This window comes from Anoplolepis gracilipes, chromosome 1, assembly GCF_047496725.1.
Source record: "Anoplolepis gracilipes chromosome 1, ASM4749672v1, whole genome shotgun sequence".
Taxonomy (NCBI): domain Eukaryota; kingdom Metazoa; phylum Arthropoda; class Insecta; order Hymenoptera; family Formicidae; genus Anoplolepis; species Anoplolepis gracilipes.
Genome location: NC_132970.1, coordinates 10417210 through 10441870, shown reverse-complemented (window position 1 = coordinate 10441870; position 24661 = coordinate 10417210). Strand labels below are relative to the sequence as shown.

The 24661-nt window shown below is 37.2% G+C and overlaps 1 protein-coding gene across 1 annotated transcript in view; it reads right to left on the bottom strand.

Annotated features, from left to right (window-relative positions):
• Nucleotides 1–3927: 3927 nt before the first annotated feature.
• LOC140665531 (headcase protein-like) overlaps nt 3928–24661 on the bottom strand; it is a 156876-nt gene continuing 136142 nt past the window's right edge. The window contains exon 5 of the mRNA XM_072891737.1: nt 3928–24306. Coding sequence (XP_072747838.1) covers nt 24133–24306 — 174 coding nt within the window. The 3' untranslated portion in view covers nt 3928–24132. The remainder of the gene's footprint in view (nt 24307–24661) is intronic.

Here is a 24661-nt window from a genome sequence, read left to right as displayed (position 1 = left end):
CACCGACTAGACGACGCAATGTACAATGATAGCGTAGCTAGCGGGCAATGACCCAAGAAATTAAGTTTCTCCATTAGGCCTTAATCGCCACGACAGGCGAACATCAACACGCAACTGATCACCTGTCGTTTCTTTTCGAGGGAACACGCGTTTAGTTATCAGTAAACAAAAATAGAATTGATATCACGAAGTCAATAATTCTTCAGGTAATAGTCAGTAAAGTACTTTTGTTAGAAACTTTTAACGCTAAATTTTTATTATATGTAGTTGCAATTTTTCTATTATAAATATAAGGCTCAATTTAGGTATCATCATTAAATGTAGCATCAAGAATAAACATATTAACTTGATATTGTCAACATAAAAAGAAAATACAAGACATATCTGCATTTTCATTATATATTTATATTTTATATTATTATATTGAAGCTCGATTTAATCACGTCTCTTAAATAACGAACTACACACATGCATGTAATATCACATTCGTTACAAATGATACTTTGTCAGTGACATTACTGAAAACTTCGATAGTATAGATATAGACAATATTCTTGGCGGGAAGGTATGTTTATGACATAAGCCCAATATTCTTAATGATCACAAAACGTGCATTCGCACATATATTTCCAAGGTCTCTCCCCTACGAACGCTTGAAACTCCAAGTCGGAAGAGACACGTGCCAGGCTCCCGTAATATTTATTAGCGCATACCTATTCCTCAGTAATAGTAATCTTCGACAGAATATAGGCGGGAGCAGATCTCACCCCTGCGGCCGGGAATTAATTGCTTTCTACAGGACTCGAGGGGGCGTTTTCGACGAACAAAGAAAACGCGGTCGGCAGTGAAGCTAAGGAAGAGCCCGCGGAGGATCGTGTCCACGATCGATCACGTAGGCCAGCGACAGAAGACATCCGTCGGACTATAATTCTCGGCAGACAGTTCTCATAGCAAATACAAGCACTCACCGTCGAGAGTTCTATCGATCCGCTAATTCAATCTCGGATTACCCGTGCCATCGCGGCGTGAGGCGCGTAAAGATTTATGAAGCTCATCGGAATGGATCTGGTAAAGCAAAAAATTAAACGTGGCTATTAATCTGACCATCTCGCCGAACGTCGTGGTGCGCAAGCACGATTTTTTAACGTGATTGATAAATATCGTCGCAAAGCAATAAGCTGTTTTCATATGAATACTTGGAGCTGCTGTTGAATTATTTACTTTACGTCATATACGTTACTTTGATGCACAGCATATTGTTATTTGAAATATTTTTCATTATTACATAGAAATAGTAACTGTATTGAACAAAAATTAATAAAAAATGTTAACTTTTTAAATAAACTCGTATCTATTTTTATTAATACGTCTGTACATCTGTCTAAACAAATTCCACTTATACTCCCCGCTATGAACGGTCAGCCCGATTGTAATATCGGAGGCTCCATTTTCCCCCTTTCTTAGGCAACTGGCCGTAAACACGTCTAACGTACCACGAATTGGGGTTCTTCGTGCGCCTTCTTTTGTGACATCCCGTATCCGCGCCCCATAGAAGGGCAAAACTGCCAGGGGTCTGCTTTACAGCGACGTTCCCAACGGGACGAATTCTAAGGGGGCGAGGGGGCGTAGTCACGCATCAGTGATTGACGGATGGCTCTTCGATTACGGTGGGCGACGTGCCGTATAATTGACCAGGTGTTACGAATCAGCGAAAGTTGGTGGATTCATGACTCTCGATTAATCAGCACAAAAAACGCGCTTTCGTAAAAATGAAAGGGCTCAATAAAGAGGGACTTTCATCGAACTCTTATTATAAAGATAATTTGCTTCTTGCTTATATAATTTTTACTCGAAAGCACAGTGAAGATCAATGTATCTTTTCAGAGACTGTCACAATTTTGCAACTAAAGATTTTATCTTCTTGATTTCTTTGTACTGAAAAAACGTATTTTTGATCGAAATTTATACTTTATAATTTATCTTTTATTCTTAATTAATAAGGATATAGTTTAAAAAAATATATTTTCTTCTTTATGTGATCTCTTTTGGAGAATATCTTATAAATTAAGTAAAAACTGTATGTTTAACTTGTCAAAGTTATAATAGTCAATTTTTTGTAAAATTGTTTTTTTTCATAGAAATTAATTAAATTTAATAATATCAAATATTAAGTAATATAATGATTAAAAAAATTTTATTCGGTATATATATTCACAAAAATATCAAAGACTACACTCTACTCTTTAAAAAATTTATCTCTTAAACTCATAAATAAAGGATACTTTTAGCATTTATTTTAGAGAAAGATATTACAAAGATAGAGTAAAATATTTTAAAAATGAGAATTTTTTGATGTGGACTTTTTTTATGCAGTAAAATCTAATCTGTAGAATCTTTTTAAAATCATTCACAAAAATTATTAATTAAATATATTAAAAATCTCAAGCTTTCTCAATTCATTAATCAGTTATATTTTTTGATCCGCGTACTTATCATTCGCTGGAGAACTTCTTCAGGAATTTAATACTTATTAACCTCTCCAGAACAAAGTATCATACGATGAGATCACAAAATCAGGCGGTACATAATAAATTCATCGTCTCGCTTGTACTTACCGGGTGATAGGTTACATCCGTCCGTCGAGAATACTTACACTGTGTCTTGAATAACTTCATTCTCAAGGAGAGTTCCACAGATAATATCCTGTTTCAAAACGAGAAGTGCTTTTCTGTAGCTCAATTTCGCAAACGACCGTTTAAATTAAATTTAATAAATGCATTGATTGGCCGGTCATACAGGATTTTCATTTATTTCAAGAAATAGCATAATGGTATATAATTAAAACGTTAATTATAACTTCAACGATTTTATGCTTTGCTTTCTAGCGTGTTGAAATCAATGTTGAATTTGTAATTTATATTTATATTTATCATCTCGTTTGCATTTAATGTATTTTGCTGTTCGCGTATATATAAATGAAAGAGGTTAAACAGTTTTTAAATTAAATTTCGGTTTATATAAAATTCTAATTTTCTTGGAAACTACGTTATTTCAATACGATATCTATTATATATATATTTTATAATTTTTTATAATATTTATAATATCATAATTTATAATATTTTATAAGGAATAAATCAGGGATAGGAATACTTTTTTATTATAACGGGAGTGGAATAAAAAACACGCAACACACTATCTTTTTTTGCATTTCATTTCATTTCACCAATATCTTTAGGATAATGGTATTAAAAAATGTTTATTAATATAATATGTATACTTTCCTTAAAATCATCATACTCGTATTCTCATAGCGTAATAATCATAATATATAATTATTATAATATATATCTATATTTATTTTTATATATATTATGTTTATATATAGCAAGACATATATATACATATATATGTCTTGCATATAGAGAATAGTCAATTAGAGAGTAGGTTGTGTAAGTTTTGTAGTTTATATTTATTTATCATTTTTATTTGTTTAATATTTAATGTAGGTATTCCATTACTAAACATATACAAAAAGCGGTATAAAGCTCGATCCTCATACGCTGTCTATTTATAGTAGTAATCATCGCGTTCTTACAATTTCCTTAAATTGCCGTTACGAAATGTTTTTTTTATCCGTTTTTCTTTTTTTCTCTATCTCTCTTTCACCTCGTTTGTTATACCTAGGCGTAGCCGTAATGCGCTAATGCTTATAGTGTACTTCCTGTCCGTCCTTTCGCTTACCCCTCCGGCGATACTCCGCGTCATGTTCGGAACCAAAAGGAAGGATAGGCCCCGAGACGAGAGGACGGCCAGAAGGGAGGACGTTTATTAAGCCCGAAACTGCCAGGACCCATATTGACCGTGTCCTCTCTGCTCTGAGAAGAGCATTGATTAATTAACGCAAACTCGTGTAATGCGACATAAACGACAGAACGGTCGTTCCCGCCTCGGTTCTCGATTCGGACTCAAGGTGAGGGAGATCGAACGACCGTCAACGGCTTCTCTCGACTAAAATATTAAACGTCTATGTGTGTGTGTGTGTTTGTATATGTCATAATCGCTTCTCCGAGAGATGCTCGTCTCGTTTCGCGGATTTCGTTTCCTCTTTCTGTGCCTCGCGTTTAGTTCTTAGGCCGCGATTGCGAGGCGCGAATATGCCATGATTCATCTCTCGATCGGAGATGGCTCGCGACGAGTGTAAGCGAAGACACGCGTGTCTCGCGATCTCGCTCGGAGAAACGACCCGGAATATTTGTTAAGCATTAGCTCTCGAAATCGACAGAGGCTTATCATCGATAATATATATACTCTCTTTCTCTCAAAAAACGCGACTCGTCCTTCGTTACTTTCCGCTTTGTTTTCATGCGTCTATCTTCCCCTCAAGGTCGCTGGCGGGTACACCGCTCGTATGTGTGTGTATTTGTGTGTCTCCCCGATTCCATGATCTTTCTCTCTCGTCTATTCGCACGATCGACGGACGCGTTCTCGACTGGTCGGGATCGGCCGGACCGATCCCCCATCTATTCTTGCAACAATTCCAGCCCAACCAATCGTACAATTTCATTGTCTATCATTGTTACTTGTCTAATGACCTTTCCTCAAAACACGCACGAGCAATCGCTACGGGAACATTTACAACGGCCAGCGCTCGATGTTCGCCCTCACGAAGGAATTCCTCGCGTGGTCTTGTCCTAATCGAACGTTTAATTTAAACGTCCAGTCGAAAACACGTCCGTGCAACGTATGAACTTTTCAACAACTCGACGCCTAAGCAGCGTCTTCGTCAGTAACCATTTTTCACTACATGGTGTATGACGCAAACATTTCGTTTCACAACCAATATCTTAATATCAAAATGTATTCTTCTTAAATTCTATCTATCCGCATAATTACGTTCAACATGCAATATAAATGAGTGCTTGTAAAGGAACTTACACATATCAAATTACAATGCATCCTCGAATTAAATATATTATAATACATACGAATTATGCGCAAACATGTATAACTCTCAGCACAAAGAAAAGAAAAACAGTAAATATTTTATACTTTTTATTTGTATTAACATTATTCACGTCATAGTCGATAATCTGGATGACAATATAAGATAGTGTTCCTATACGCATCGAAACGTAAACTATAACAATCTGGATATACTCATGATTTTATTATGGGAATCCTTTTCTTCTTCTGTGGAGCAATGAAGATGACAATTACTGTCAGTGACCCGCCAGCTAAAGGTACAGCGTAGTATCTAATAACCCGAGTTAGACTCTCGCCCTCAAGCCAACCAAACAAATATAATCGCGTACAATTACAATACGAATTATTAAATATCAACTCTTATACTCTAACGATAGAATGATCATAATAAGAGTTTGGCAAGCGCTAGGGAAATATAGTGCCGACCAACATATACTATGTAGAGTGTCCGTGTGTATGTCCGTGTCTACATTATATATTTCTCTGTATATTTCTCTCTGTACTCTTTCATACATTTTTATATTTGCGATGTTAAATGCGATTTATCGTGTGCATAGTATCTCGATATTCAGACGATCGAAATCATCCCTCCGAAATCGTCTTATCGAGATGTTGAGATGTTGGTAGTCCTGTTGTATCAATTCGTAAATGTTGCCCCTTGTTCCGCATGGAAATATTAAGCGCCTGTTAAATTTGCCTAGAATAATTTCGAAAAAACCGGAGCTTAACAGTAGACAAGTAAACGTTCGCCATTGTTAACGGCTACAAATCTACTAAAAATTCCTTCATAGTAATTATTTCACAGAATCAGTAGATTAGACTTATCGATTCTGCAGACGTCGACATTCTCGGTTTATTGCATGCGTTTTTTTTTTTTTTTTTTTTTTTTTTTTTTGCGGAGGAGAATTTGCGAAGGAAGAGCAAGATTCGAGAGCTCATCGTTTGTATTAAACGAGAATGCTAAAAACGAAAGAGTTGTCTGTTTTCGAATTTATTTGTTTCGCAAAAATTGCGTTAAAATTCGAAAAAAACGCACGATCGACGACGCCGGCTTATATTCTGTATTAACTTTTCGTTTCCTTCTCCCCACCCCTCCCCCTTTTTTTTGCAAATCCCTTTCGAATAGATTTTTATCAAAAATATATATATCTATGTATCTGTATACGCGTTTACCTCCCCTACCTTTCGTCCACGGCGTCGATCGGCCACCCAACGCTCGAGTCTTACGTACGGATATTCGAACGATCAAGGAACTCTTGACGGTTCGGATATGGAGTCGTTAGGTCGTCGTTGTCCGCCGTTGGAATCAACCATATCGATATTTTTTCGCCCGTTCCTAAATTCGTCGTCGACGATCGCGCGAGATTTTTCTGCTGACAATCGCGCATCTAACGGGAATTTTCGATCGAGTTCTCCTTCGCGCCCGAGCACTCATCCTCCCGCACTTCCTCTCCTTCATTCCTCCTCGTTAATTTTGCGCCTTGAATTGTCGACGCTGACGCGACTTTTTAACGGGGGTCAGTCTCAAATGATTGCGCTCTGCTATTATACCTCGGCGTGGACTTACGAACTGTGGTCCTTCAAAAAGCTGCGTATAAAATTTTCTTGATTAAAAGCTTAGGCTGGAAAGATTATGTTTCTCGAGTCTTATTTTCGGCAGTTGCAAGTTACGTATATACGCGAGGCGATACGCTTTCATCGACCGACGAACGAAATTATTTGCGGTAAAAATAATAAGTGCGGGATCGAACCGATATGATGATTTGTCATTCGTTCATCAAATTCGTCAAAAGTTAAACCGCGAGTTCATTAATAATTAACGAGAGTATTCATTTCTCTCGTTTCATTTCGACATCAACGCGAGAAAAATTTTATTTCAAGTTCGATCGAGCACAAATTCTTCTTTTAATAATTTGACATGTTCACAGATATTCAATATTCAGATAAGGATGCAACTATTCCACAATGAATTACTGACTTATGACAATTTTGATATTCGCGGTCGATCAAAGCGCAAAGTCTCGATATTATTTTCATTTATTGCTCTTAGATAGACGTTAAATGTGAATGGTGTACATCTTTGTTTATATATATATATATATATATATGTATATATATGGAGGTATATGCACGGGAAGTTTCAATCAGTGGTGGCGAATATGTAACAATGTGTCATATTATGTGTACATGCGTCGGTTACGTGTGTTGTGTATGTAATATATATATATATATGTATACATATTTCATAGATAATGCATTAAGAGGCAAAAGGGGGGAAACAGCTAGAAAGAGGTAATTTTAAATAGATTACCGATATCTTCTCTCGTCTATATCCATAATAGGCGGGTGCATGCAATAAACACACCGAACTCTAACTACGATACTGATTTTTCGAAGCTTACATGTCTAAAACTGCACGTGATACTCACACGGCTCCCGTAATATGCATTCATTCACTTTGCAATAAATACCATGTCACTTAAGACCAGCTCGACAAGATTCCGAAAGACCGCGAGTTATTCACTCGCATTTCCCCTCCCGCGGTCCGAGAGACGACTATCAACAACGAGATTTAGCATCGAGGAAGCGATCGAGTTAACTCTGAAATCGTCGATATTATTGAGGTAAATTGACGTGCATATAAATCGTCGATATGACAGCAAATGGGGGGAATATATATATATATATATATATATATATATATATATATTTTTTTTTTGCCATCCTATATATTTAAACAAATCTATTTTCGCCCTGACAAAATTGAGAGATTCGGCATGCAACGTTGAACGCTTTCAAAGTTATCGCGAAGCCTCGATGAAAATGTTCCTGAGAAATTTCAAGAGGGATCATCAGTGCAGGCCGCGCCTTAAGTGCTAATGGCAGTTCGGATCGTTAACACATAGCTACATGCAGGTATTGTATATATCGTATTTCCGATAATAACGTCGAGTGAACCTAGCGTTAGATAAGTATGTAGTATATGTTATATAAATCATTTCACTTAATTTTTATCTCGTTATCGCAATAATTCCTACACCAGGGAAAACATCGTTAAACATTATCTCTCATCTAATATTACTTTTTTTCTTTCTCATCATTCTGTTCCTTTCACTCTCTCTTTCTCTCTCTCTCTTTCTCTCTCTCTCTTTCGTGCTCAATAATAATTAATATTCTTTTTCATCTCTAAATTATTTCTTTCTTTCTCTTTCACTCTCTGTTTCTCTCTCTCTCTCTTTCTCGCTTTGTGTCTTTTCTTTTACGCTTTCGTCGTTTAACATTTTATTCAGCGCTCGATATAGTTATTCATATTAGAAAAATTTGTACTCTTATAGGGGAGGTATCGAGGGACACAGCTGCCTCGCTGCTGTTTTATTTTCCGTGATTTAGTTCGGGAACATCTTACTCAATCTCGCATGCGTCAGTTTTTAAATCGAATAACATCCTCTCACGATCTCGCGAATCGAGTCGTGGCATCGTATGCGCGCCATTTATCCAGCCATGTAAAATGTCCCAGTTCGTGTCAGATGTCAGCCAGGTGGTAACCGAACGAAGCGGGCGATGTGTCCAATCACAAAGATGATATCAATAAAAATCTTGGTAAATAAATCGTTACATTCCTTAATTCGCTATTTGATATTTTCGTGATACATGAAGAGTAGAATACGTTGTAATATGTTGTAATGATTTTTCTGAAAATCACTATTATAATATGAGATAAAATAATATTTGTAAAATTATTTCACACAACAATTTTTCAATGTTATGAAAAATGTCGATTTTTTTACCGATAGAATAAATCGTCGTCATGATTGGACAGCCGCAGGCCGCGTCTTATCTTTTATCTCAATGAAATTGATACGGTCAAATGAAACGAAAAACTTAATGGTCAATTGGCGAGAAATCGGATAAGGAATTTGGGATAAAATAAGTAAATGGAGCAGGGTAGGTTAACTCAGGTGACTAAAGATCCTTACAAACCGCACTCACTCTTCTCTCATTCACGGCCGCTAAATTGAGTCACGATTGCGTTCACGTAGTTTTAAGATAGATTCCCGTCTGCCAATCTATTTACCATTTTAGCATAGGGAAGAAAAATGCATATCGTCGCAGATACCTTGTATAAAGTCGCGACACGAAACTTATCGTGACTCCGACTAAGCTATACGAAAATGGGAAATAGCTTCGATAATATATAAGTATATGTATACATGTTTTTTTTTTTTTTTTTTACCACGTGCAAACGTACCTACAATTAAGATTGATACGACCTATGACGCCTATAAGAGCAAGTCCTTTTCTTTCACGCAAAAGGGACCGATTAAAATGAGCGATTCTAAGCCCTGCCAAATCTTCGATCAAACCGTACACCGCTAGTGGTTATGTAATATGTATTATCACTATTACGATTATACACGTGTATCCGTATAATATCCATGTGCGTATATATGTATTATTACTCAAACCGTCGTTACGACCGCCTTTTGTAAATTTATCCGAAAAAGCTCCGATCTCGCGCGACCTCAGCTTCAACTTTTCCCTCTCTCCCTCGTTGCCTTCCTATATTCCCTGCAAAATCCTGCAGATCGCTGACATCCGCTCGTCGCAATCGGAAGTGCAAACGTCGCAACTTCTCGCGCGTGAATATACTCTCTCGGTGCTCGTTTATATGGCAAACGGTGCAATGCCATCGATTGTTCGTATTTCTTTAACTTTTTTCTTCTTCAAAGATCGTAGGAAGGCGAACGAGAGTCATAGGGCAGGGCAGTAAGACATGGAAAGGCTATCGCAATTCACTGTTTCCTCCGTTTCTTTTATCTTTTTTTATCGTCCATAACCATCTCATTTCTATTTTTTCTTTGTTTTTGTCTTTCTCTCTTTTTCTTTCTCTATCTTCTCTCCTCTTTCTTCTCTCTCATCACCTTCAAGAAAATAGAAAAAAAATTGAATGCTTGTGATGAAAAATAAAAAATGCAATTAGAAAAAAATCCGATGTGCACTGTTCCGAAAGAAAAGATGTTTTGTATCGAGGTCTTTAATTACACGAAAATCGAGAATTCACTCGTTAATCAAGATCTTCGAAGTCAGTGGCGATGATTTTCATGATTAAATCGAATTTCATTTATGATCGCGCGAGGTGCGCTTGATGTGTCGACGGAATTTTATAAATTCGTGCGATATCTTGTGTTGACCAGTGTTTTTAAAAAAAATTTTATCATACAGTTGACGCAATATTAAAGAAAGTTTACTCATCCTTAAATGTATGCTAGGTACATATCCTCGTCAAATGCGTGATTCGTGACACTATCGGCTTCGAGAAGACGCGAATGATGAGTTTAATTTTCGTCAATAATATTCGTAATTATAAATTATAAAAATTTTCAAAAATCAAGTGATGACGTAAAAAATTAGATCAATACGGAATTATTTTGTATATTTCTTTTAACAATTCTTTAACAATTAAACATAAATGTCACTGGGTAACTAAAAAATTATTATAATAAAGTTACTGAACGAAATGCGATCAATTATTATTATTATTATTTTGTGAATTACGGATTTGTCTGTCTTTGTCTCATCTCATTTTCAAACACAAATCATGAAAATTAAAAGGACGTTTAGTCGACGTTAGAAAAATAAGATCTAATGAAACAGAAAGAAAATATCAAATTCGAAGCACGGTCGTCAGAAATCCTCGCCATGTCTTATTACGAGTTTAATTACTACGAACAATCTTGGACGTTGATCTCCGATGGAGAGCGGCAATTTCTTTTTACATGTCTCTCTCTTTCTCGCTTTTCTCAAGAAAAACACCATACCTTTCAACACTTCCTCAAACTTCCCGTCGGTTGTCCCGTTTGGTCCGCACTACCAGCATGATTATTCGCTTTTGCATCGCAAAATACTTTGTGTCTACTATGATTTCTTTTTTGGATCGCTTCCATGCCTGCCGTCCGATCGGTTTTTCTCCTCTCGATTCACCTTAACGGCTAAGTAACAGCTACTTAAATGTTTAAAACTACGCGGCCTCGAAACGAGGTCTTCCTCGTACCTTGACGAGGGCGGATGAAAGTGATTATAAAAGAGCACATATCCTACCTACATATATGTATTAAAAATTACATCTTTCGACGACACACCCTGCAAACGATTATGTTCGAGTGTCTCGTAGCGACGCGAAGCTTCGCGATCGATCGTACCCGAACGTCGGGCAGAGACTAGCTTTATCAAAAGATCATTTCGATGCGGCACGATCGTCGATCTTGTTTTAGCGCTCTTTTCAGTTTCTCTTTTCAGCTTCGGATTTACGTTTCTCCGGCCTCTTCACGAAAAGTTACTATTTCAACAAATCGGAAGGGCTAAGCAGAGGCGAATCTTCGATTACTTACGAACCCTCTCCTCGATATCGATACTAAAACACGTGTACGTTTCCGAAATTTCCGACGCGGAATTACCTTAAACTAAACTTAACGACGTCTTAATTTTGATAAATACATTACCGTCTTATAATTTTTCATACGACCCTTTTCTCCGTCTTCGTGATCGACTTGGCGATCATTTAAAAAAATAGGGTACAAAAATTATTCATCTAAATTTGAAATCTTACCAAATCTAAAGTCGCTTTTCTCCGCATGTATTTTCCGTATATTATTATTTTTTTTTTTTATAACACAGCCGAATAAAAATGCCCGAATTACCTCTAAGAAACTTATATTGAATCTTAAATTTTAGCCTTTCGTTCGTGTTCGCTCGAAGAACGCGTTGTATTTTTTTTTTCTTTATAAAAAAAGATTCTACCCTTAAGATCCACCGTGACTTAGCCCATATATTAAAAGCGCGATGACAACGAGAGCGTATATCGATAAATTTTACGCGATCTCTCTCGGCCAAATTTCGTTTCGCGTTTTTTTTTTCTTTTTTTTCTAATCTTTTATTTTCGTTCGTCCCCTCGTTATACTTAATTATAAAGACGCAAATATTACGAAGTTTGCCACACTCGTGTCGGCATTGCTGTCGCGATTGGTGTTAATTTACAGTGACGACGCGGATTTCTTTGAAAAACGACAAACTATACATCTTACGCGGGCCGCCCTCGTAACGTATACATTGAAGAACATATATATTCGTCGTCGTTATTAGCGGTTAATGTATCAACCCTCAGATGCGCATAGATCAAATCGTGCTGCATACTTTGCAAAGTTTATCGGAGGGTTAAAATGTGAGCTATTTATACCACCATTCGCGCCACGTTACGTATAAAGAAATTCTTGTGTTATTTGCTAGAAAAATTTAACATATTAACACGATCCTGGTAATTTCATTTATCTTCCGTTCAAACATCCGATTGAAAATACGGGATCAGATCGATCGAAGAGTTTGAATAGATTCTTTAAGTTTCCTCCAGCGTAAATCGCAAAACTTTTTACTATTCCGAATTGAGCACGTCCGTCGGGAAACTTGAAAACTGCAGTTTAATCGAAGATCCACCAAGCTTGCACTTGCACAGTATTAACCTGTGTAAATCTTCGCGATTGAACGACAAGCGCGAATGGTGTTCTCTAGCAATGACTATGCTTAAAAATACAAATTCGACAAGATGCCATTTATTTAGATGGCGTTATAAATCTACTTGTGACTCGGGGGAGGGAGGGGATTATATATGGGAGATTACGAGGGTGTGTATACATATGTATATATAAATATATATATATATATGTGTGTATATATGTATATATATATATATATATATATATACATATACTGTCTACGATATATGCGATTAAATGCACGAACAGGAAGGAAATAGCACATCCACACGCCATTCAAACACATCGATTAACCCCTCTAAGGAAATGGTTGCAAACGGGTACTTTTGGTATCGAGGAATGGGAGGAGAGGCCCTACAAACTAGCGATTAATGCGCGTCTCGTTAAATCCTTAATTACGACGTCGCACGCGCGTATTGCTCGCACGTTCACGCTACGAGCTCGCGCGCGAAAGGCCGCGTGTGTACCGCCCACGCGCAACCTTTTGCGGCAAACTGCGTGAAATCTGACGTTGATAAATCAAAAAGGAAAAAAAAAAAAAAAAAAGAAGAAGACTAAAGAAAAAGAGAAACGATTCTATCGTCCTAGAAAGCGCGCGACTTCCCCGTCGTCGTTGATTCGTCGACGTTGCGATCGCGCGATGCGCTCGTCCGTGATTAATTGTCGATCTGCTTCTTGAAATCTACCAAGTTTCGAGCGTGAGCGCGATTGGCTCACGGCTCATGAGAGATGAGGTGGTGATGGTGGAAAGAGGGAAGCAGGTGCGGATGCAATCCGGAAGTTATCTCGGAAATGCGCTAACATTGAGCCGTGAACCAATTGTCTTTACACCTTCCAGCCATCGTGCAATGCTACGTACGTATCGATTTGCTCTTCTCTCATTCACCTCTTCGTCCTTCACGAACATTTCCTCCTCGCCTCCGCGTGTCCTCTCGTACTTCTCTTTCCAGCGATTTTGTGCATGTATGTTGTGTGTGTGTGTGTGTGTGTGTGTGTGTGTGTGTGTGTGTGTGTGTGTGTCTGTCATCGGAATTCGTTTAGGCCACTCCCTGATTTAACGCGATTATCGAAGCAACAAATTCAACATATCCTTGATAAATCAGTCGCGGAATTTAAATTTAAAGTTAAAAATTTAATTTTAGAAACTGAAGTAACGTCTCTGTCGTAATTTTATATTTTTCTGTTTTTCTTGCATTTTTAAATATCTTACAAATTGGCACATTTTTAACATTTCAATGTTCTTATAAATATTTATGAGCAAAAAGAGACTTTTTGATTATTAAAAAATCTTCAGTTTTTTTAAAAATAAAGAATAAATTTTCTTATATATTTCTATTTTTTTTTCTGCAAATTGTATTGCATTGTTAAATTTCCAACATGACGAAAAATGACATTATGTAAATATATCATAAAGAAAAAAAAATATTAAACAAAACAGCGCGTATAATGTAACAGAATTCTAAATTCGCATATCGTTTCTAAAATAACGTAATAAAAACCGCATTATAAATCAGAAACTTGTATGTCATTAATTAAAAGTTTGTATGTTCTGCATATTCGCTTATCTGATGACTAGCTTGGTAATCAAATTCGTTATAATATCTCCGTGTTGTAGTGTTCAGAGAGACACGCAGAGGCGAGATGGCAGCGTTAAAGGTTAATAACAACATTATGTACATTTGTACCTTGGCCAACATATCCAATCGACTCGATTACGGCCGAGCTCCCAGCATTCGTTCGAAAATTCGAAGATCCAGCAACTTCGTGACTACTTCTCTGATAGCCTCCACAAATCAAACGCTCGGGCACATTTATAAAACTCTTTCGTAAAACTCGGCGTTACTTTTCCGCAGTGATTTACGTCTTTCTAATAGCAGTTTTCTTTTCTCGCCATTTCGCGCGAATCTTCGTGCGTTCATCAGGGGTCGAGAGCTCGGCTCCTTCAATCGTAAAGTGTGAAAGACAGCCGGTGTGTGTACTATTTATGACGTCGGCGAATGTTGATAGAATATAGAAGTAGCGCACGCGGATGACAATCAAGAGACCCAAGACATTTATAATACACACGAATCGCCGACGTGAGAAAAACAAAACCGCTCTCCAGTAGCGCGCTCGATAAAATTTCTTCGTCGTTCTAACGTTCAGTATAACAATCATTAGGCAACGTACATTAATTACATCACTTACAGAATTAGTTACGGAAGTGGACACGGGATGGGGAGGGGCACGGAGGGAGATGGATAGGACAAGGGTTCGATAAATTCTCGGGCTTTAAAAATCGACGTTCGCCGAAAAGGGTGAACGGGATGGGGGGTGGGGGATGGGGGAGAGGCACACATAGTGCGGGATTTCATATTCTGTGAAACTTAATCGGAACTTGAGAGACGCGAAGCGCGAGGGGAAAGCAAACTTCCCGCAGATTTCTTGCGCTGTATCGTCTCTTTTCCCCCTTCGTTACCGAGGTTCCACTTCCGCGCAATGTGAATATCTCCGCGAGCAGAGCGTCACCCCCTCTCGTCTCTCGCGTGTAAATCCAGCGTCTTGAAACGCCTACGTATCGTCTCTATCCATTCTTCTCACTTTGTACGTCTTTCGATAAGAATGTAGCTTCATCGACGGGCAAGCTAGTGCCGCGGCGATTCGATCCCTAAACCTGCATCCCTATACATCTCTCCTTTCCCTCCCTCCCTCTTTCTACCTCTTTATCTCTTTTTGCGCCTGAAAATATATTTAGACTGGAAAACAGGAGAGAATATATCCTTGCTGTGTCGCGTGGCACGACCCGGGTTTGCTTCGCGAACTGATATATCAAACGTGATATTCCATACACGTATTCGAATTATGCAAGCAGGCGAAAACCCGCGCGTTGCACCGAATGCAAACCTTCGTATAAAAATGCTCTTCTTCGCGAAGGAATATCCAAAAAGCGGCACACATGAATGTATGTGTGTATGTGTGTGTGCCCGCGACCAGCCAATAGTCGGGCTTGAATAATGGTATACACGAGTTTAACGTTCATTAACGAATTAACATCACAATCAAGCTATTACAGGAAACGCGTTAATCACCACACCTTTGTCCACATCTAGCACAAATCTTTTTTGCCTTCGTTCGATCTTTGTGGTGGTTAACGCGCGGAACATGAAATTTAACATTTTAAAGACCAACTGTTCCCCACTCTGAAACCGTGTTGTTAACACATCCTCGATTGAGTAATATGGTAACTGATAGACTCAGGTAGCTCCGAGAGAGATGCACGTTTCAGAGCGCGGAGCCATTGAACACCAAGAGATTAAATAACTGCCTTTCTTTCTCGAATGATACATATCTCTAATATAAAAGAAACAGAAAAACTGTAATATTGTTTTCAACGCAATAAATGTTCGCGCGCGCGATCTTTCTAGTACGTTACGTAGATAATAGTGTTACACGGTTAATTATATGTGTACTTAATGTATATGTATAACGCGCACTGATATAACATACGCACTTATATGTCTTATGTATCTAACGTATTTATGTGTGTTTGCTTATTAATCCTTACCATTAGAAGCATAAAACAAATCTTAAACACCGTCTGAATCTGCGCTTTGTTTGCAAAATAAAAGAAGACGCGAAAGAAAACGATGAACTGAGGAACGAGCCGCTTTAAAAGCTGTGAAAAAAAAAAGCGCAAGAAGCTAAAGACAAAGTCATCGAAGCGATTTAACGTACTGAATGAAACTAAGAAGTCTGCTTCTCGGAGGCGCCTAGACACCCGTTGCCACGAATTCAAATCCAGACGATACGTTCGTCAACAATATTAATCTCAAAACCTCGAATAAAACATGGAGAATGTAATTCAAGATACAGTAACGTGTATTTGAACTATAAATGTAATTTCATTTAAAAGATATAGACGAGTCGAAATTTAAAACGCAATGAACTTTTTTTTGCTAGAAAATTTATGTAAAATCAATTAATATAATTATATAATTATTTTCTAAAAATTAAACGTATCGTCTGGAGTCGAATTATTATATTGAAATTGATCGAGCAGAAACAAGATCGCTCACACGCATAAAGTGCACTCGTTGAATATGATTTTACGGATGTTGGCCTCCTCTTTTTCTATCGATCACAAGAAATTATCACCATTTTGCGTATCTACGATCAATTGTTCGTTGATACGCTCGTGTAAATAAAATGCTGCGGGAAAGTGTAATTTAAAAAATAAAAAAAAGAAAAAAAATGAGAGAAAAAAATTGATCGATAATAATCCAAAATTTTCGAGCTTTTAGCAATATTTAAAAATAAAAAAAAAAAATTGAAAAAATAATCAAATGTTTTCGAGCTTTCAGCAATATTTAAAAATTGAAGAAGGTATTGAAAAAAAAAAGACACACATATATGTATATATATTGCTGCAATTGTGACATAGCAGCTGACATGACTGCTTATTAACTCCTGACTTATCTGTCTGCAATAATATTGCGACTAATAAAAACATCATTAGAAACGTGAGAGAATAAACGTATCTTTGTATGTATGTGTGGATGTGTGTGTGTGTGTGGTGTGTGTATGTGACGCAAGCGTAACTATATCGCATGATTATGACAAGAGACCACGAATTGATTAGTTGATTTGGTGCACAGGAAATTCAATCGATCAGATGGAGATCATTGTGATTAGTCGAAGTATCGGTTACCTGATACTCTACTGCGTAGATTTTGTTTCAATAAGTTTCGTAACATGTACACACTGTATGAGCGACAAGAAACAATCTACCACTGCTAGTTTATTATCTTTTAATTCCTTCGATGTCACGACGAATCCTGACTTTGTTGTTCGCCAAATTAATATTTATGATAGATATATCATTTCTGGCTTTTCTTGTGTCTCGATTGTTAGAATGAAACTTATCTCGCAAATATCTTCCAGACATATCTTTATCACATCTACTGTTGTTTTCAGTATTCATCTTGTATTTTATCACCATGATAACAGCAAATATTATAATGTGCAATCTACGTGTAAAGTCTTTTATAGCTCGTTTCATGTTTTCATAATTTGACACTCGAAAATAAGACGTCTTGTCTCATCGTCGATGTCACAGAACGCGTTCGCGATTCTTGAGTGATTTATTTAACGCGTGCGGTTGCATATATGTAATATGAGTATATATGTGTGTGTGTATGTATATGTGTATATATTGTGCATATGTGTTTCTTTTCTTTCTGTATATTTTCATGGAGCCCGTATACGTTGCTTCGCGCATATTGTGACGTACACGTTGAACGTACGTATATATATATATATATATATATTTGTATATACATATATCTCGATATATCTATAGTTGTCTAGCACAGCTGTAAAGACTCTTACTCGCTAAGAGACAAAAATTGATGATTCTTAAACATACGTATTATTCATTTTTTTCATATAATATATAGATATCTATTTATATATATATTTATATATATATATATTTCTTCATCTATTCATTTATTTTATATATCGAATTATTTAAACGAACTTTGACCGACGAGAAAATCGTTCCCTCACGTCCTATAGCCACATCAAGGCCGCGTGAAAGGGTTCCGATGTGAACAACCGATATAATATTACTATGATTAGTACGTAATAAAATTTTTCCTCTCCTTCCGTCTAATCGTCTCCGGACATTCACAATATGACACAATAACCTATCACTAGGGCTATTCGTTCGGTCGTCTACCCGATTTGTTTGAAAATTCTACCCCGACGCGATCCACCTTAGATCCGCGTTTCCTTGTCAAAACCGACTGTTTTCGGTATAATTTTTTTTTTTTTTTTTTTCCGATCTACGCATTAAACATTAATAACGGATATCGCGATTTTTCCCAAGATCGAATTTCTATCTCAAGGCCGAGTCCCTTGTTACGCTCGACTCAAGGTCAACTGGCGCCGGAGAAGAGAGTCCTCGAGACTTTTTGCAACCCCGACAAGAACAGAATCTCGCCTACATCCCTAGTCTCTCCTTCCCTCCCCCCCCCTCCGCTTACTCCCCTTCCATCGTTTCTTTGGACGCCGGGTGAACGACCGACGAAAACGAAAGAGTGTCTTAATTACGAGAAAACCGTCGTTTATATAAACTTACTATTTATCGATGATTCAAACCTTCTTTTCTTTTCAATTAATGACTATACACTAAACTCTATTCATAATTCAACCATTCATAACCTCTCTATTCCGTCACGGAGACTCAACCCCCTTCCCCCCCTCTCTTTCCCATCCCCTCGCCCCATACAAACGTGCCACGAACGCGCTATTCGGATTATATAAAATTCACAAACGCGGGATATATCGATTACTCGGTACACCTTGGACCGCGAGGAAGGACGGTATCTGGTCGACGAGTCCTCGAAACTGGCGCGGTGGAGTCGTTGACAAGGTCGCCGCCATCCTCGTCGGTACCCTAGTCGTCCATATAAAAACACTGATATACAAAACGTTCACTAGATCGACGATAAACGTCGGCGAACACGGCGCGACGAGAATAGTGTAAATTCATGCATTCGCAAAAGTACACGAACATTTCAACGCTCCGCTGATACGCGTAATGCTCTGCTGCTCGTTAACTGCTGAGTGCCGAGAATTTTTTTTTTTTTTAAGTATAATAGTGAAATTTCTCGCGAAAATATTCTCAATAATAGCGCAATGTTCGATAAGATGCATACAGTGATCGGCATAATCTTTCGATTGCAACACGTGTGAAAGGTTTCTGAAAGATTTGACATTTAAAATCACTGGTATACTCATATGAGGTTCCAGACTAACAGTTGCTGGCGCTAAAAGCGTTTATGGAACATATTCGTCCATATATTGGATATGACTAGCTTTCTGGATACAGAATATTTAAGATTTATAAACTTTAACTTGCAGAACTTTTTTTCTTTTTTTAACGGAGTCGAGCAATGGTCGAAAGTCTTTTTTCTCGATTTATTTTTTTCTTTTTGTTATTCATATATTATTTAGTTTAATATATTTTTTATATATTTTAAACTATAGATTTTGACCAATATATTTTTCATTCTTCCACCGTATTTCTGCATCAACTAACATAATGATGTGGCCAGTCTGTAATTAATCATATATCACAGTGCTGTGCTCTACTTGGAGCTTATTATATGAGAAACCCCATAAGTGTCAATCTCTTTCTCTAATCTTCTACAAGTGTCGCGACGTCTTTTAAAAGCTCATTTCTTTCAAGATTTATTAAAAGATTCGACATTGGAAATCACTGAGAGATGTATCCATCTGAAACCTTCCCGTAAATCCTACTCCTATGCATTTAATAGAAAGAGCTTTCTAACTCGAGTTCTTGTCAATCATTATGTCATACGATTCAATATCGAACGGTTTTACAGCAACGTTAGAGCAGCGAAACTTCTGTAGCTTCTCGTCGCGCGATTTCACCCACGCCGTCGATGAAAATAGCAAAAGTACAAAATCGCTATAGTAATTACGCGAATAAAAAAGATTAGCCTAATGTGTAACGTTAGCCTTATCAACTACGGAGCTAAGTGCGTCGTCGTGCGTCGACGCATGATCGATGATAAAAAGACACTTGCTGTCCTCTTAGAAAAAAGCAGCTACGGCACCGTCATAATGAAAAAGTTATCCTTTTTCCCTCTCCCTTTTACGCGGCGATTTTTTTTTTCCTTGTACGCATTATCTGCCGTAAAGTAAACTCATCGTTTCTCTACATTCCGGGAATCCGCCGATACCAGTTTGGCGATTCGAAAGAATCGCCTTGGTTTTTCGTCTGCGTGTGTTTGCGCATGAAATTATGACAGAAAAGACAACTGAAGATGCTCCAATCATATCGTATGTTGTCGACTTTGCCTCTGATCTACGATCACTGATACGCCAATGTTCAATCGATCGTTGCCGAAAATTTTGAATTTCTTTAAAAAAGGAGAACTGTCATTATTTTCCTTCTGAAATATATAACAATGCTCTTTGTCTTATTTTCATTATTTTCTTTTTTCATTAGCAATAAAATAAAACAAATATATTAAAATAAATAAAGATATATTACTTTTTCGATATATATTACAATACTCTTAAATTATTTTCAAATTTAAACATTCTCAGGCTTTCTATTACAATTACATTCAATAGATATGAAAAAAAAAAACCACGAAAAAAAAAAATAAAAAATCTAGGAACATAATTACGAGAAGCTCTCACTTTCTTTCTTTATTACGAATTTATGCAACGATCGAAATAAATTTTGATCGCGTGGATCTGTGCAAAGCCGCGATAAATAATTATGAATAACTTTCTGAAATATCGCTAATACCGTACCGATCCTCTCTGTTCCTTTCTTATTTGTTCTTTCGATAGGAACTCAGAGGAGCGAATAATAGCGCATAACCGTTGACTATAATGTGAATTCTTATTAAAAATTGAAAGCAGTAGGGAGTACAGGCGACGCGTGCATCTATCGTACACGCATCTTAAGACATTAAGGAAAACTTCTTGTACACACTTTCGATCGCACAAGGAACTTGAAGCGGCTTTAAAATTGGCTGCCGCATTAATTTTTCAACGAGAGAATCTTTCATTTATCTTGAAAAAAGCGTGCAAATGCATTATCAGTTTTTTTTTAAAGATCAATATTGCATTATAAACAATATTTTGCAAACATATGTAATTAATCGAAACTACGAGTGAAAATTATATTTCGGTATAACTTTGCGCAAAAAGGCAAAGGGAACATGGCGCGTTTAATACAGTAAAGACTGGGTAATTTCTAGACTTGATTTCACACATTTTAAAAGCTATTTTGAGAACATTTCGATGAATGAAATTTTTATCGTACATGTCGGAAAAACGAAATTCAAGTTCCTTCAGCCGTCGATCGACTAGGCGTACTGCGTTTAATATGCGTTGCCGAAAAGTAGCGAATTGGATAGGGAATAACACATAGTATGTAAATACGAATTGCAAAACAAATTTGAGAAAGGACCAAAGAATATTAAAAACGCTGCTTGCTTGGCAATTGCTCATTTGGCACTCTGAGAAAACGTACAATCGAGACGAAATGATCGGAGAAGAAGGACTCAGACGCGATCGTCCTTGTCTCCGGCACTAAAAACGCGCGAGAAATTAATTAATAACGTGAGAATTTAATTCGCACTCAGAAAACGCGCTATCCGTCTCACTAATGTCATTGGCTATCCAAGGAAGCTTTTCGCATCGATACATCCTGTTAAAGATGCTGTTAGTTTTGCGCGTTCTCCTGTGTGCCTACGTTCCTTTCTTTTTTTTTTATTTTTTTTACGCTTTTCACTCCCCTCCTCTCCTGTTTTTTTCACCTCGCTCACTTTCGATTTTACGATGAATCATAAAAGAAATTGCACGACTACTTCAAATTGATGACTTTTTTTATATGACCGTAACAAAAAAAAAAAAAAAAATTAGTACATGCTGATATGGTCTAAAAGTATGTGTTCTTCGTTTTATTCCCTTTTACGCAATATATATATATATATATATATACATTTCTTTTCGTTATGTGAATATTATATAACTAAAAACTGTGTATGAAAAGAAATAAGTGTCTAATAGCTTCTTTTAAAAGTTGAAAAAAATACTTTCGTGCGTCTGAAATTGATAGCATAATGCGATAAAATAAAATTCAAACATACATTTTTCTCAATAATTCATATAGTATTAATATAAAAAAGGATCATATATTGCTTATATTAAAAACACGTTAATCTTACAAATGAATTAAACTTATAAGTAAAGAAAATATTTTTTTTTTTTCATTTTCTTAAATGCATATAATGAAAACCCAGAAAATAGCTACATAAAGGCGATCAAAGTAGCCGTGCAGCTTCGCGATCTTCATCATTTTCATTATTCGCGTCACGCTTTACACACACGGGGCATTGTATTATCTCCTAAATATACTTCTCTCTCCCGGGCCGTATGGATTAAGTATATTTTTTTAAATCGAAGTAACGTAAAAAAGGTACACGATCGACTATACTACCTTGAGAACGGTGGGCGGTCTGTTTGTGGGACGGCCGCTATTGTTGGACAGCAACGACCAGCATCGCCAGAAAAAAAGAAGGTTCTCTTCCTCTTCAAACACTTGCTTCTCTCCCACTTAATATGTTATATACACTGGGGCTACTTCGGGCGATCACGACTTTCCGCGAGAATCGTCCGATACTCGATCGAGTGATCGACGACGGAACCGAGGAGCGTTGGCTTTCGTCTAGACGGGAAAATCGTGTGTACACAGCGAGAGAGCGGAAGTCTGTCTCGAACGATTGGTTTCCTCCTCTGATGATTTACTTTATTTTACGACTGGCGCGCAGCGAATCGATGCAGCGAATTTCGTCCGTCCTTTAGGTAACGTCCCCTGTTCGGAATCGCGGAAAGTCGCGACGCACGCCCGACCGAATCAACGTCGAAACTCATCGAATGAGTCACAGATCCTTAAACAAAATCAACATGGCCGCCATAAATGTATATAAACTAATAAAATGTAAAAAAAAACAACGTTCTCGATTTATCTAAGTAACAAACGATAGTTATTTCTTTTTTCTTCCCCTCTCAATCTTTCCTAGAAAGAATAGCCTTTTTATTTCTATACACGACGTTTATAATAAAGGGAATCGACCTATTTTTCGCGTCTAATATTGTTTTTATCTTTGCCTAAATTTATTTTTTGCATTTATTTTTCTTTAAAGCAATTCAACTATATAAAACGGGAGACGGCGAAACTGTACAAAATTTTCGAAATATGCTAATTTGCTTTGCTAGTCAAATTATATATAACTTTATACAAAACTTGTCAACAAAAAAATTTTGCTAATTAAAAATCTATATTCAAGAAACACGTTCACAATGACAATCGTCAAAAAATCGTCGTGTATAATGAAAATTTAACTGCCATTCACATTTCAACGAATTTCACGATAAATGCCTAAAAGCTTAAAGAACATACGGACTTAATACATACGGAAAAATGCACTAGTTTTGCAAGCCTCACCGTGAATCATCAAATGAAATGTCGGCGAGTGCCAAGATTCGACGTCTCCCGTTTAAAAAAAAAGATCAATCTAGACAAACCTATACAATCGATATTAAAAAGAAACATCTTAAACTTCACTTAACGATACGGGGAACGCGCCAAGGGGCTCGCAAAACGTACCATTTCGTTTGCTATCGTAAGATACAAATTAAAAACACTAAAAGCGTCCTTTAGAACAGCCGTTGCCTTACGTTTAATCACCGTTCTAATTGTATTAAAAGAAAAATTCCTAAGTGATTACAAAAGAAAAAAAAATAACCAGCGAAATATATCGACCGAAATGAAAGTCTCTAACAAATTAATAGTAATACATATACATCGGTGGATCCGGCCGACGAAACGCTCTAAGGAAAGATCGCGGCCCCCGAGTGCGTTCGCCATTGTCAAAAGTTCTCCTACGAAATCGAAGGGAGAATTCTAGAGCGCGGTCGTCTGGAACAGAGAGATCGATCTGTAGAAGAGGGGACGCAGATCGGCCGCGGTGCGCAAACGGCGTCGGTTCGCTAAGTTCTCTAATGGTTACGGCCACTGGCTGTAGAGCTGAAATTGCTCGCGGGTGAAGCAGGCCGAGAGTGGCTTTACGAAGTGTGCGTCTACTGCCCTGCAATGCGGGCAGGCGAAGACGCGGCTGTAGTCCGAGTAGAAGTTCAGTCGCTGATGAGGGTAGATCAGAGGTTTCTGGCAGCTGTTGCACTGGAACGAAAACGGAACGATTCGGTGCGTTCATTTCGTGAAGCGTTTCCGTCGAGGAGGCCAGCGACAGAAATTGGAAAACTTGGATCGTTTAATTTCATATCGCATGCTTATTTGAAATATTTGCAGCTGCACAGCCCATTTTTCAACAGTTTTACGAGATAAATAAATTCCTTAAATTAGTGGCCTTAGAATGATAGATGAAGAAAAGTCGAGAAAAAAAAAAATTCAGTCAGTATAATCTCAATATATCTGCATTAACATCAAACTCTTTTTCATAATATACTAAATGTAAATACGTTTTTGAAATAAAAAAAATTCAAGTTTCAAAAACTCTTAGTTTTAACTCGAAAAT